This window comes from Hemibagrus wyckioides, linkage group LG13 (assembly GCF_019097595.1).
Source record: "Hemibagrus wyckioides isolate EC202008001 linkage group LG13, SWU_Hwy_1.0, whole genome shotgun sequence".
NCBI lineage: Eukaryota > Metazoa > Chordata > Actinopteri > Siluriformes > Bagridae > Hemibagrus > Hemibagrus wyckioides.
In genome coordinates, this window is record NC_080722.1 from 21,277,355 (window position 1) to 21,291,481 (window position 14,127).

At 41.7% G+C, this 14,127-nt stretch overlaps 1 protein-coding gene across 2 annotated transcripts; it reads left to right on the forward strand.

The window, feature by feature from the left end:
* The first annotated feature begins 1,051 nt into the window (after window positions 1-1,051).
* tut1 (terminal uridylyl transferase 1, U6 snRNA-specific) lies at window positions 1,052-10,407 on the forward strand. 2 transcript variants are annotated; one of them, XM_058406975.1, is made up of 10 exons: window positions 1,052-1,211; window positions 1,721-1,911; window positions 2,090-2,296; window positions 2,390-2,504; window positions 3,325-3,449; window positions 3,819-4,048; window positions 4,151-4,260; window positions 4,957-5,079; window positions 6,204-6,296; window positions 9,001-10,407. In XM_058406975.1, the coding sequence occupies exons 1-10, from the start codon at window positions 1,136-1,138 to the stop codon at window positions 10,119-10,121; spliced, it is 2,391 nt and encodes a 796-aa protein (XP_058262958.1). In that variant the 5' UTR covers window positions 1,052-1,135; the 3' UTR covers window positions 10,122-10,407. The 2 variants fall into 2 exon arrangements, with proteins under 2 accessions (XP_058262958.1, XP_058262959.1); XM_058406976.1 differs by having other exon boundaries at window positions 3,822-4,048.
* The last annotated feature ends 3,720 nt before the right edge of the window (window positions 10,408-14,127 follow it).

The window sequence follows — 14,127 nt, forward strand, 5'->3', positions numbered from 1 at the left end:
CTTTTGTGGTTAAAAAAGTATATAAATTTTTATTTTTCTAAGAAAATGATAATTTCACTAGATAAAACCCTTCTACCTCGTCTGGGATCATTTACAGTATATTTACATATTCTTATATTTACAGTACAAAAATTCTGTATCCAATAATTCACATTACAGATGACTGGATAGGTGTTGTGTTTTTTTTTTCCCTCTTTCTGTCTCCATCTCTCACACACTGATGGACTCGAGCTATCTCAAAACTTTCCGCCGTCTTTCCGTGGTCTCAAATCCAAAACTCAGACCTTACGATCAAGAGCACTTAGAAGATCCAGAAGAGCTTTCGGCAGGTTTGAAGGAGACATAACAGGTTTTTAAAATTCAGGTTCTGGTTTAATGACGGTGTGGAAAACAAGAGAAAAAGTTCAATTTGAACTCCTCACTCCGAGCCTGTCGATCTCGTCAACTGGTTTGATTTATACATTTAATTTAGTCCGATATAATGACGATAGAGCTCTTTGAAGCTGCGTTTCGGAAGTTCAAACTCGCAGGCACCATTGAAGTCCACTATATGAAGAAAAAATGTTTCGCTCATAAAACCTCATTTCTTTATGACTGAAGAAAGAAAGACACGAACATCTTGGATGACAAGGGGGTGAGGGAATTATCTGTAGGTTTTCGTTCTAGAAGTGAACTTCTCCTTTAATGCTTTTCAGGAAATTTCTGATTATATTTGCGTTGTTGTTAACCACCGGTGTTAGGTGAGGTCTTCTTTGATGGGTAGATGATGACCATTGAAATATTGGAAATTTGATAAATCCGACTACAAGTACAGAGGAGCATGAACAGGGACCATTAGAAGGTTTTAATGGATTGTAATTATGCTTTCAGTTGAAATAGAACAATTATGGTGTTGAGAAGCTATAGATATGGCTATAACATTATATAGCGATGAATTTATATATTTTATATTTATTTACATTTTACAAAGTTAAAGTCACACCCATGCCCCGCACCCTCTGCCCAGTGGTGGCGGTAATGCCCCGTAAAGACAACCGCTAATAAAACAACGAAGAGGAAGAAGAAGAGGTCCGCGCCGGAGGAGGAAGAAAACCTGACCTGGAGGGAGATTTAATTTTTCTGTTTGCGGAACACAATGCAGCCTGATCCAGACATCCAGACAGTGTCCAAAGGATATAATTGTAAATTATGCGACGTTAAAATCCCTAACGGTACGGGGCTTCGTTTGTTTCTCAAAGATTTTGAGTTAAATGAATGTAGCACGAGTGAATCGGCGAATGCTAACTGTGTTAGCTTGCCTAATGTTATTGGTTACGTTTTCAGCACGTTGTTGTCAGTAATGGCTGCAGCTAGCATGAGGGCTAAGAATGTAGGAAAACCGTCAGATTTTAGATTAGGACGTGGGCTATAAATAAATATAACCTGACAGCAAATAAATGAGCTTATTTTAAAAATAAAGTAATGTAACTTAAAAAAAAAAAAAATACCGCTTATATAGTTTCAGCTAAACTAAACTATTTACATTGGAGTCGGTTCTTTGAGTCGATTCTTCGAGTCGGTTCTTTTTTTTTTTGAATCAGATATGTGATTCACGAGTCTTTTTATTTTTAGTTTGACTTTGTAGCTGTAGTGGCTTGCTTTCACTCCTGATGTGAACTGTCTGTCTTTCCATCCTGAATGTTTGTTTTTTTTTTTGTCCTAATGGTTTATGGTTTATCAGAGGCAAGTTTAGAGGCCCATATGAAGGGGAAGAAGCACCAGCACCTGTGTAGATTGCGGACGAAGAGGAAGGCTCAAGAGGAGAACAGCGTCTATGTCAGCGGCTTCAAGCCCGACACGTCCACAAGCAAGCTGGCTGAATATTTCCAACAGTTCGGACCCGTGTCCGAGGTCATCATGGACAAGGAGCGGGTACGTGTGTGTGTGAGATTTAAATCAGACAGAACCTTGAGTTTCTAGTGCTGCAGTCATTAATATTGACAGTGTGTGTAGGTGCTAGAAATAGTACTGGGTCATGATTATGAACTGGTCCCGGTACTGATCCCAGAGGAACCCAGTGCGTAACTCCTGTCTGTGTGTTCCTTGTCAGAGTCTGTATGCCATTGTGGAGTTTGCTGAGAGTGTGAGCACTGAGGCGGCGTTGACTCAGCTGCAGCATCGTCTGGATGGACTGAAGCTCCGTGTGAAACCCAGAGAGAGGAAGGAGTTCAAGCTGGCCAGCAAGGGGAAGCATGACCGAACCAAACCTCACATCAGCCTGGAGAAGCTCAACCATGAGCTCTGCCTCACGTCTTCTGTAAGTGCTTCCTTCTTCATCTCCATCCCACCCATATATACACACACACACACACACACAGCTGATCATAGCCCTCCACCCTCCTCCTCTCAGGTAAATGAGCAGATGCAGAAAATGGTGGAGATTTTCCAGCTGAGTGAGAACGACAGTAAAGCAAGGGAGCTCCTCGTCCAGCTCCTGCAGGAGGTCTTCATCGAATTCCTACCAGGTCAGAATCCACACCTGAGGCATTTGCGTGTGTGCGCACGCGCAAATAACAAAAACAGTGTCACGATATTTCAGGACGTTCCAGCGGTACACAATACACATCACAATATATTAGTATATTAGAGTAAACCACTGGCAAAAAATATAAAAAATAAAAATTTTAAGATTAAAAAATATTTTATAAACATGTCACAGTAGGCACGATGATCTCTGATAGTAAGTACTGTGACATAATTAATCACGATATTGATATTATATCGTTATATCGGACTAAATTAAATGTATAAATCAAACCAGTTTGATTTACGAGATCGACAGGCTCGGAGTGAGGAGTTCAAATTGAACTTTTTCTCTTGTTTTCCACACCGTCATTAAGCCAGAACCTGAATTTTAAAAACCTGTTATGTCTCCTTCAAACCTGCTGAAAGCTCTTCTGGATCTTTTAAATGCTCTTGATCGTAAGGTCTGAGTTTTGGATTTGAGACTGTGGAAAGACGGCGGAAAGCTCGAGTCCATCAGTGTGTGAGAGATGGAGACAGAGAAAGAGGGGGGGGGGGGCCATAACACCTATCCAGCCATCTGTGATGTGAATTATTGGATACAGAATTTTTGTACTATATACTGTAAATATAAAAATATGTAAATATACTGTAAAATTATGCACTTGGACGTAACGTTGCATTACGAGTCGTTCAAAACTTTTCTATGTAGCCTGAATACTCAGTATAGATCTCACTGTGTGTGTGTGGTCATATTACTGCTCCATGACTCGGCTCATGTCTCACGTTTGCTCCTCATGAGTTTTGTTTCTTTTTATGCAGGTTGTCAGATTGTTCCGTTCGGCTCCTCTGTGAACACGTTTGGCTCTCACTCGTGTGACCTCGATCTCGTCTTGGACCTGGAGAACACCAAAGCCTTCCAGAACCGCACCAGGAAGTCCGAGGAGGTCCGTGATCGCTCCTACACACACACACACACACACACACACACACACAGGTACACTGAGGATCACCTGAGTATATTTGACACCGTTAAAAAAAAATACACGTTTTATTTATTACTAATCCAGTCTAAACATTTGGGGGAAAAGGAGCATAAAAATAATTTCACGTTGTTAGTAGGTGTAAATAAGTGATTTAAAATAGGAGCTGCAAAAAACACACCACTTTAAAAGGAATAAAAACTAAATGTTTTTAAAAGGGATTAACGTTAAATAAAAGAATTTATGTAAGGATTAAAGAGAGCTAAAATGGGATTTAAAGGAGTTAAAAATAAAAATGCATTATAACAGTATCATATTCTCCTCACTGACCAGCAGACGGCCGAGAACCAGTCGGAGGACGGCCAGTCAGAAGACTCCATCCTGTCGGACATCGACCTGGCCACGGCCTCCCCGGCGGAGCTGCTGGAGCTGCTGGCAGCCATTTTGAGGAAGTGCACACCTGGAGTACATAAGGTCCAAACAGTGAGCAGCGCACGCCTCCCGGTGGTCAAGTTCAGCCATCGGCAGCTCAACCTGCAGGGAGACATCACCATCAACAACAGGTAGAGCAAAAATCATCATCATCATCATCATTGTTCACTTCATTCAGACTGGAATAAAGGTATAAAGAGGAGTTAGTCCTAATGCTGGTTTGCTGACGGCAGGCTGGCGGTCAGAAACACGCGATTCCTGCAGCTCTGCTCGGGGCTGGACTCCAGGGTGCGACCTCTCGTTTATACTGTACGATTCTGGGCCAAGCAGAAACAAATAGCAGGTACTGCATCAGGACACACACACACGCACACACACAGTTCATATATTCATGTCAAGTTACTGTGAATATCATGTGAATCATAAAAGAGACAGGTTTTTTTATTTCCCCGTCATGACCTGAAGATGACCTAAAGCAGAGCTTTAGTTTTCAGTCACAAGATGCAGCCTCATGAGCCGCATCACTGTTAACGTGTATTAACTTTAAAAAAAAAATATATAAATACATTTCTTTTTAAGAGCCAAGCTTTCTGTGGTGTAGGGGACTAATAATCATAATCATAATAATAAGTAGATAAAACATAACATTTTAAAATAATAATCACATTTTTTTTTGCATAAAGTAGGAATTAAGTGCTTCATTTACATGATCAGAGTAAAATACAACAATTTGGATCATGTAAAAATGCATCTGTTTAAACACATTAAAGAAGAGAAACATAACAGAAGAGTATTCTGCCTTAGAACAATTAATAGAATGAACGTTAAAGCATGATTAATAAGCATAATGCATGATTAATGAATACTGATGCTTTCTGACCTTAAATGGAAAAACAGGATCCCAAAACCTTTAAATCTGCATCTTTAGTTGATACAGCTGGACGAATTGGCTGTTAAATCATTTTAAAAACAGAAACCAGCGCGACATCCTTCACAAGATGAGGATAATGGTGTATTGTGAATTTTGCTTCCGGCACAGGGAATCCGTCCGGCGGCGGGCCGCTGCTCAATAACTACGCTCTGACGCTGCTGGTCTTATTCTACCTGCAGACGGTCAGTCCACCTGTACTGCCCTCTGTGGAGCAGCTCAAGAACATGGCATGTACGTACACCTCAGCTTATTGTTTTGTGTTTTTTAATGTGAAAATCCCTAAACGCTAAAAAGAGTAAAATTCAGTATTTCTTCTTGTGTGTAAATTTGCTCACACGAGTAACGAGTAGGATACGAACGATATTTATCCATAATGGATGCCAGATTTCTGGTGCAAATTCACCCATGAACCATTCACAGATAAATTCAGCTTGATGACACTATTTTTGTTCCTTGGGTAGTGAATGACATTTTCCAATTACTCTTGATGGAAAATGATTAAAAAAAAAAAAAAAAAAAAGCCGTTAAGCCCCTTGAAGTTTGGGTTTGGGCTTTTAAGAGAACGAAAACCTCAAAATTAGCCCAGTTACAGAAATTAATAGAAACTTCTCTCCAGAGCATTCTCTAAATAATCTACAAAGTTCTTGAAAAATCTAAATTACTCTAAAAACATGCCACAAAGTTCTAGAATATTCCAGAAAAAGAGACCTTGATTTTCTCCAAATTTCTTGTTTTTTTTTTTTTTTTGTTTTTTTTCCCCCCAAGAACTTCCTCAAATTTCTGGATGATTCTAGAAAAATGGGTGGCTATCGGAAACATTACAGAGAGTTCTACCTCATTTTTGAAGGTAGTTATAGTGCATTTCCAAAGTTTCATTGCAATTCCAGAGGTAGTTTGTACTTTGGAAAGTATAATTTAGCTCTTTTTCACATGTTTTTTTTCACAGAATTTGAGAATCCCATTGCCCATGGTTCAAACCCAAACTTTCATGGCTAAGATGGGGTTTTTCCTTTTTATTTGGTTTAGAAAGAATGGGGAAATGACACTTATTTCCCAGGAACAAGAAAAAAGTAAAAAAATTTGTTACATAGTGCTATTATTTATTTATTTTATTTTAAAAAACTTCAGTAATAAAGGAATAAATCTTGTTATTTGGTGTGCATGTTCATCTACACATTGGCTATTCCCCTTCATGTTGTGTTCTTTCCTGGGGAAACTTCATCATCACTCTAGGATGACATTTTTAATGAGCACCAGATATCATGTGCACCAGTCATGGAAAATGTCCCCAGGAAAGATTTCAGGGGAAAAAAGCAAACGGTCATTTTTTTTTTTATTTGCCTTGGGTTGTGTAGGTGAGGAGGAGGAATGCGTCCTTGACGGATGGGACTGCACCTTCCCTAGTCAGCCGATCAGCGTGCCTCCTAGTAAAAACACAGACGACCTGTGTAAGTATCTATTAAAACGGACATGAATGTAGCTCAAAAGTGATCGAAGCATAGAAAGCCATTTAATATTCACTTTCACGTTCAATAAATGAGCTTTAGCTCCAGCAGAAAAAACATCAACAATCAGTGTTTTTTTCTGACTTCAGTATTCCTGTATACTTTTTATTAAAAACATTTGAAGCATCTGTGTGAACCCTGATACAGCTCTGTAACAATAAATCTTTGGTCTAAAGTTATGCAGCGTGACCAGGATCCTTCCAGGGCCAACAAAAAGGGATTCAGAAATTATAGACAGACTAATCAGGACTGGTTACACAGACATGAAGCTCACTGGGACAACGAAAGGCCATAGTCATTAATATGGGAGCAGGTTGCTAGCTCATGTTTACCAGGTCCAGTTTCCAGTATAACATACACTATATTGCCAAAAGTATTCGCTCACCCATCCAAATAATCAGAATCAGGTGTTCCAATCACTTCCATGGCCACAGGTGTATAAAATCAAGCACCTAGGCATGCAGACTGTTTTTACAAACATTTGTGAAAGAATGGGTCGCTCTCAGGAGCTCGGTGAATTCCAGCGTGGAACTGTGATAGGATGCCACCTGTGCAACAAATCCAGTCGTGAAATTTCCTCGCTCCTAAATATTCCACAGTCAACTGTCAGCTGTATTATAAGAACGTGGAAGTGTTTGGGAACGACAGCAACTCAGCCACGTAAACTGACGGAGCGGGGTCAGCGGATGCTGAGGCGCATAGTGCGAAGAGGTCGCCAACTTTCTGCAGAGTCAGTCACTACAGACCTCCAAACTTCATGTGGCCTTCAGATTAGCTCAAGAACAGTGCGCAGAGAGCTTCATGGAATGGGTTTCCATGGCCGAGCAGCTGCATCCAAGCCATACATCACCAAGTGCAATGCAAAGCGTCGGATGCAGTGGTGTAAAGCACGCCGCCACTGGACTCTAGAGCAGTGGAGACGCGTTCTCTGGAGTGATGAATCGCGCTTCTCCATCTGGCAATCTGATGGACGAGTCTGGGTTTGGTGGTTGCCAGGAGAACGGTACTTGTCTGACTGCATTGTGCCAAGTGTAAAGTTTGGTGGAGGGGGGATTATGGTGTGGGGTTGTTTTTCAGGAGCTGGGCTTGGCCCCTTAGTTCCAGTGAAAGGAACTCTGAATGCTTCAGCATACCAAGACATTTTGGACAATTCCATGCTCCCAACTTTGTGGGAACAGTTTGGAGCTGGCCCCTTCCTCTTCCAACATGACTGTGCACCAGTGCACAAAGCAAGGTCCATAAAGACATGGATGACAGAGTCTGGTGTGGATGAACTTGACTGGCCTGCACAGAGTCCTGACCTCAACCTGATAGAACACCTTTGGGATGAATTAGAGCGGAGACTGAGAGCCAGGCCTTCTCGTCCAACATCAGTGTGTGACGTCACAAATGCACTTCTGGAAGAATGGTCAAAAATTCCCATAAACACACTCCTAAACCTTGTGGACAGCCTTCACAGAAGAGTTGAAGCTGTTATAGCTGCAAAGGGTGGACCGACGTCATATTGAACCCTATGGATTAGGAATGGGATGTCACTTAATTTCATATGCGAGTCAAGGCAAGTGAGCGAATACTTTTGGCAATATAGTGTATATCCAGTATAACTTTGGTATTTATTCTACATTGGTCAGGGTCACTGGGGAATAAATTACTGATGTTTTTTACATTGTGGTTAGTAAAAGGAGGAGGTAGGTTTGGTCAGAATAGGCTTGGGAACGGTAGATTTGATCTTTGGTGGTGGGTTTTCTAATATAAATATTTGTACAGTCCCTTTAGGAGTGGGAGGAGTTGAACAGAGTTCATTAGGCAGCACATAGGATTGGTCAGACTTTGTTTGAGAATGGGTGGGATTGGTCGGAATTCATTCAGGAGTGGGTGAGATTGGTCAGAAGTCGTTTTATGAATGGGAAGTATTGGGTGGGCAGAATTCATTCAGGAGTCAGTGAGATGCACCATTTTCAGCAAAAGTATGTGGACACCTGACCATCACAACCATATGTGCTTGTTGAACATCCCATTCCAGCATTCCCTTTACTGTTATAATGAGCTCTACTTAACTAGGAAGGCTTTGCACTAGAGTTTGTCGCTTGGCTGTGGGGATTTGTGTTCATTCAGCTACAATAGTGAGGTCAGGTACTGATGTTGGGTGTGGAGGTCTGGGGTGCAGTTGGTGTTGAATTTTGTTCCAATGGTGTTCAGGGGATAAAGGTCAGGGCTCTGTGCAGGACACTTGAATTCTTTCACTCCAGCCTTAACGTACCATGAAGCTTCATGGAGCTGGATTTATGCACAGGGGCATTGTCATGCTGGAACAGTGTTTGGCCTCTTCATTCCAATGACAGGAAACTGTAATGCTACAGCACACAGAGACATTCTATATAATTGTGTGCTTCCAGTAGTTTGGGTAAGAACCACATGGGTGTGAAGATCAGGTGTCTATACTTTTGGCCCATGTAGTGTAGGTCAGAGTTTCTCCAGGAGTGGACAGGATCAGTCAGAATTCCTTGCAGAGTGGGTGGGATGGGGGTTTTAAAAAAAAGAAGAAGAAAAAAAAGTCCCCTATATACCTCTACTCTGGTTGATCTTTTCTGTAGGTTCTCCCGTTCTTTTTCGGTTTCTCATTCTTATCCCCCTTTCTCCCTCTCAGGCACGTTACTTTTCGGTTTCTTCACCTACTTCTCCAAGTTTGATTTTCCTGGATCTGTGGTGTCTCTGAGAGCCGGGCGTGTTCTTCCCATCACAGACTTTCTGAGCAGAGATGATGAGCTGTCTGATACTGCAGAGAGCTCAGACACCACCAGGCAGAATCCAACTATACGCCCTAAACTTGGACCTGTAAACATCCTGGACCCATTTGAACTCCACCATAATGTAGCCGGCAACCTTACCGAGCGAACACACAAGAATCTTCGCAGGGAGTTTTGTGAAGCGGAGAAGTACTGCCGAAGCCTGCAGTACCAGCACAAGTCATCCAAGGGCAAGTCCTGGGGGCTAGTCAAGCTTCTCGCACCGCATACAGAGGGTCCCTCCGGCTCACATGATGCTATAGAAAAAGTCCCGGAGATCACCGTACCGTTCAGGGCAGACATTTTGTCACCATCTTTCCGTACAGAGCTGAGTTCAGCAGGAGAGGCATTCCGAGTGCTTTGGTTCAAAAAGGTCTGCTCCACCTTGGAAGTGGTGTTCAATGACATACTCAAGTGTGCACCTTCAGAACATGTTGAGATCAGTCAAGATCAAACCAGTGCCAAAGAGGATACCAAAGATGAGGAAGTGAACAATAATCAGAGTCTTGACATTTCCTGCCATCAGCCCATTGCTCACTCTGGAATAAAGAGACCCTTGGCGATGGAAGAAGGTCCATCCTCCTCTTCTTCACCCCAGGGAAAGAGGATGAGACTGGAACCCTCAGCAGACTATCCAGAGGTGGCTCACTGGAACTGGACTCAGATACACCCGGTGTGGGCTGGCCGAAGAAAGATCCGGAGAGTTTTACTAAAAACAAGCGATGAGACCTCCAAGCCTGAAGGGGGCTGCAGCAGCATTGAGAGCAGGGTGACTCAGTATATCATAGAGAATGACTCGAACCCCAAGGAGAAAGTGCAGTTCAGGGTGGATGCTGCTGTGAGGGGCAGTGATGAGTGCACAAAGGCGGTGCTCACGTTTAAAGCAACCGATGATCCTGCGGGACATTTTCAAGACTTCTTCCATTTTCTCGATTCTTTCCTGCCCAAGATGGTGGAAACATTGTTGGCAAAATCTGAATAATTATTCTGTTCTTTGACTGCCCTTCCTGCACGTTTATTTATATTAAGTAGATGCTTAACAAATATTAACTATAGTTCAGTTTGCCTTCTTTCCCTTATCTGTACTCTTCTAATCATATTTAGTGGTTAGTCCTTCATTTCATTGTTTATTCAGGTTTAAAAAGAAGCAAGTTGTTTTGGTTTAAACTAATTTGTAGTATATTTTGGTTTGTTTATTGTCAAAAGTTATAAGTGCAGGTTATTAAACATGAAGCTACCAGTTTATGGTCTTCAGCTTCTGTTTTAGACGCGTGTTCTGTTTGTGAATTGTTTTTATTTTTTTAATCGAAGCTTTCTATACATATTCATAACCAAACAAAGATTTATTTCGTAGGTTTATGTTGTAAGTATATGTGCATCAGTCAGCATTTTTTATCTATGTTGAACACCGGGAATCATTTTGCTCGAGATTGCAACCAATTTTTTTTTTGGTTAAGACCAAAATTTGTTCCATTCTTTATTCAGCAGATCAGCAATTGACTCACTGAATTCTTTCAGTTAGGGCCAAGACTAACTCCTGTGATTCACTGACAGCGTTTGATTCACTGAATCCTTTCAGTTCGGAATGAGATCGACTCACTCAGTGAATCATTTTGGTTATGGACAAATTCTCTTGGTTCATTTTGTCAGGAGTTGACTCAGTGAATCATTTCTATTCATGGCTGAGATTCACAACTATCTGATTCAATTGATTGAATCTTTTCAGATGAGTCTAAGAATCTTTCCTCTCTTATAGTGCTGTGAATCAGTTTTTGACTCTTTTTAATCATGGATGAGATTCATGTGAGTCAAACACTAACCCCCTTGAACTTGAGAGGAGCAATTTCTGGCCATGAGTCTCTAAATCATTTCAGTCATGCTCAACATTCATTCAAGTCAAACACTGAACCTTTGAACAAGACTTAAGAGAATCCTGGAGAGAGTCATTTCCCGACAGATTCACTGAGACAGACTCTACTGAACATAATAGGAATAAATCTCGGAGTTCACGGAGGCACTCACCGAGCCACTGAACGAGGGAGGAGTGAATCTCATCCATGATCTAAAGGACTCAGTGATTCATGGCAGACATTGACACTCTGTTTTCATAAAATAACCATGATTATTAATTATTTAATACTCTTCAAACTGCCTGCTTTTAAGAGCAGCATGATCAAGGTGAAGGAATCATTTAACTGAACCAAAATGGTGTCTCGATTCTTTGTACAGAATATTGAACAGGTTTTAACAGGAGTGATTCTAATCCCTCTGATGTTCTGTACAGATAATTAAATTGTGTCTGGATTTCCAACGTTCAGAATCCTTAAGATGGCGTTTAAGTTTCTTTGCTAATTCCAGCACTGGCTCATGTCTTTACTTGAACTCCCAGTGAGATGTAGTAAAAAGGTCAGCCTCTGCCCCGTGCTGCTTGGCAGGAGATCTACGAGTGTCATTATGGATAAGGATGTGCTGTTTCCATACAGATGATTAACATCACCTCGTTTCGTTCGATCTGAGCTGACGTGATGGCTCGGGACTGCATTAAGATGTAGAGAGAGAGAAACCAGGACTGGGTGCTTCCCATCATTCCTCTGGGGTTGTGGAGGATCCGCTGATCATTTCCATGTGATCTTGTTCCAGAGTGCGCTATAAACGTATGCAACAAAAGGGTGGGGGGAGGGGTTGACAGAAGACATATTTAATTGGAATTGAACAGATCCAGGGTTCTTCCAGATCTCAGTGCAGTGTTAATATAGTGTTTTATAACAATATAGTTTACCTTTAGCCCTGCTTTCCCACTTAACCGTAAATGTTCCACACATCACCAACACACCTAATCCTACACTTCACTGGCTTCAAACCAGGAATTGGGGCACTGCCAACAATTGTTGGTCATAGCAGGTTGTTTTGTGTGTGTGTTTTTTTAACAAGTGATATGGATCAGTTTAAAGGGTTCTGGAAATCCATTCCCAGTTCACATTCTGTCAATATATCCGAGCTCGAGTAATCCTAAACCCATAACTCAACCTCATTAAAACGAGTCTCTGTTGCTAGCCATGTTAGCGTGATTTTAACACGCACGTTAATGAGATCCTGCATCGATCAGGACATTGCCACGTTAGAGCAACTCCCATGGCTATTAGTCACTTGCGACTCATTTACGGCTGGTTATTGGCTTTCATTACAAAAGCTTCCTCATGGAGCCTTGCTGCTGCGAGAAGGTTGCTCTAATGTGGACTTGAACGTTCTTGTCTTAAAAGTCTAAAATTTCATCTCGCCAACAAGAGTTCCCCTAAATGGAGATAAACGTTCCAAACTTCACCTTTAAGCAACTTGTGGAGCTGCTGAGTGGAACTTTATGATGTGTGAAAAACGCTGAAGTACTTGGTTATTATACTTAAGCAAGGATTTGGTGTTTTTACACCTCATTAGTGTGTTATTGAAATGTAATACCTGTACATTTCCAGAAAAAAAAACCTTTTGAAGGCCACTGTATGGTATGTGTAATAGACACAGGACATGTCAGGATCACATACTGCTCCTTTAATCTGTTAAAGGTCTCTTCTAGCAGCCAACTTTATTATTCCTCTTGCAACATGAAGGAAAATGTATTAAATCAGCAGAGCTCCGGTTTTGTTCCACACAGTGCAGTGACACTCCGGATGTCATCTTGACCCTCCTCCGTCTCTCTGGGGAAATAGACCAATAGACCTGTTCCCTCACTTAATGCCTTATTCATGACAAAAACGACCTTATTTGGAATATTTTATTACCCACATCCTTCCTCTGGGACTGTACTCTTTACTTGATGTGTGTGTGTGTGTGTGTGTGCGTATGTGTGTGTGCTTCATTCTGCTCCCACACACCAGCAAAAGGCAAACAGGCCTCTGAAGCACTCTGCTCACATTAGTCGCCTCGTCCCGCGCTCCAGACGGCACGTGTGTTAGCGTGCTATCAGTGAGGCGGCCATAAAGATATGGCAGTTTAGGCCTCGTTCGAGTGAGCACTGCGCGGATCACAAACCATTAACGCTGCCATTTGACGCGGCGGTGAGAGGTTTTTAAAGTGCGGGTGAAGATGTTTGTCTTGCGTCCAGGCAGTGTCTGGAGGACTGACGCAGCTTTCTCCACTTTGCTCTGGCTGTGATTTTATTACGTTTTGTGATCGACGTGCTGGAGGAGTGACGCTGCTGAAAGACAAATCTCCACGAACGTTTATTTATGTTTCCTACCATCACTCTTATCTTCACCTCCTCTGCTATGATGCATCATGTTTCCCTGTAGCTAAATTCCTACATCGTACATAACCAACAATCTGCTCTCTTCTTTCTTTCTTTTTCTAAAAAAATGTAACCTCCAGTAGCTCCCTAATGAAAACTATAAATCACGCGTGTCTGGCTCTAACGCTATGCTGTTCCAGCTCGAAACTCGGTAATAAATAGCTAAAGGTGAGCTACTACACAAAGAAGCATAAATAGTGCATTTTTACACACCTGTAAGACATGAATTTTATTTCCCAGCAGAAGGACAAGCTCTTTTTTTTCCCCCTCGAATAAAACCATTTTTCTTTCTCTCTGCGATTCTTGGCTCGTCGTGATGGGCGGGGAATTGATTTTCTTTCCTATTAAGCTGTTTAGCATAAATGCTGTAGTAATTAGGGATGAATCGTTACCAATTTTTTTCTCAGAACAAGTCCATGGATTTCGGTCCTCGTCAATCCTAATAGATGCAGAAATGAGTAACCTGATCGATCGGGGACGTCACAGAACGTTTTTTATTTAGCTCCTTTGATGTTTCCTTGGTTTAACTAGCGGCTAGGATAAGAACACAGGTGAGTTCATGCAGATAACTTTAGCCAGGTGCAAGCTAGCTACCTTATTAACATATTATCACCTAGCATTGTGTAGACATTACATCCCATCTAGCCAGTGTGAGCTGAGCTTTATGTGTAGGATATAATGTTGTTGATGTGATTTGCATCTTGACTCG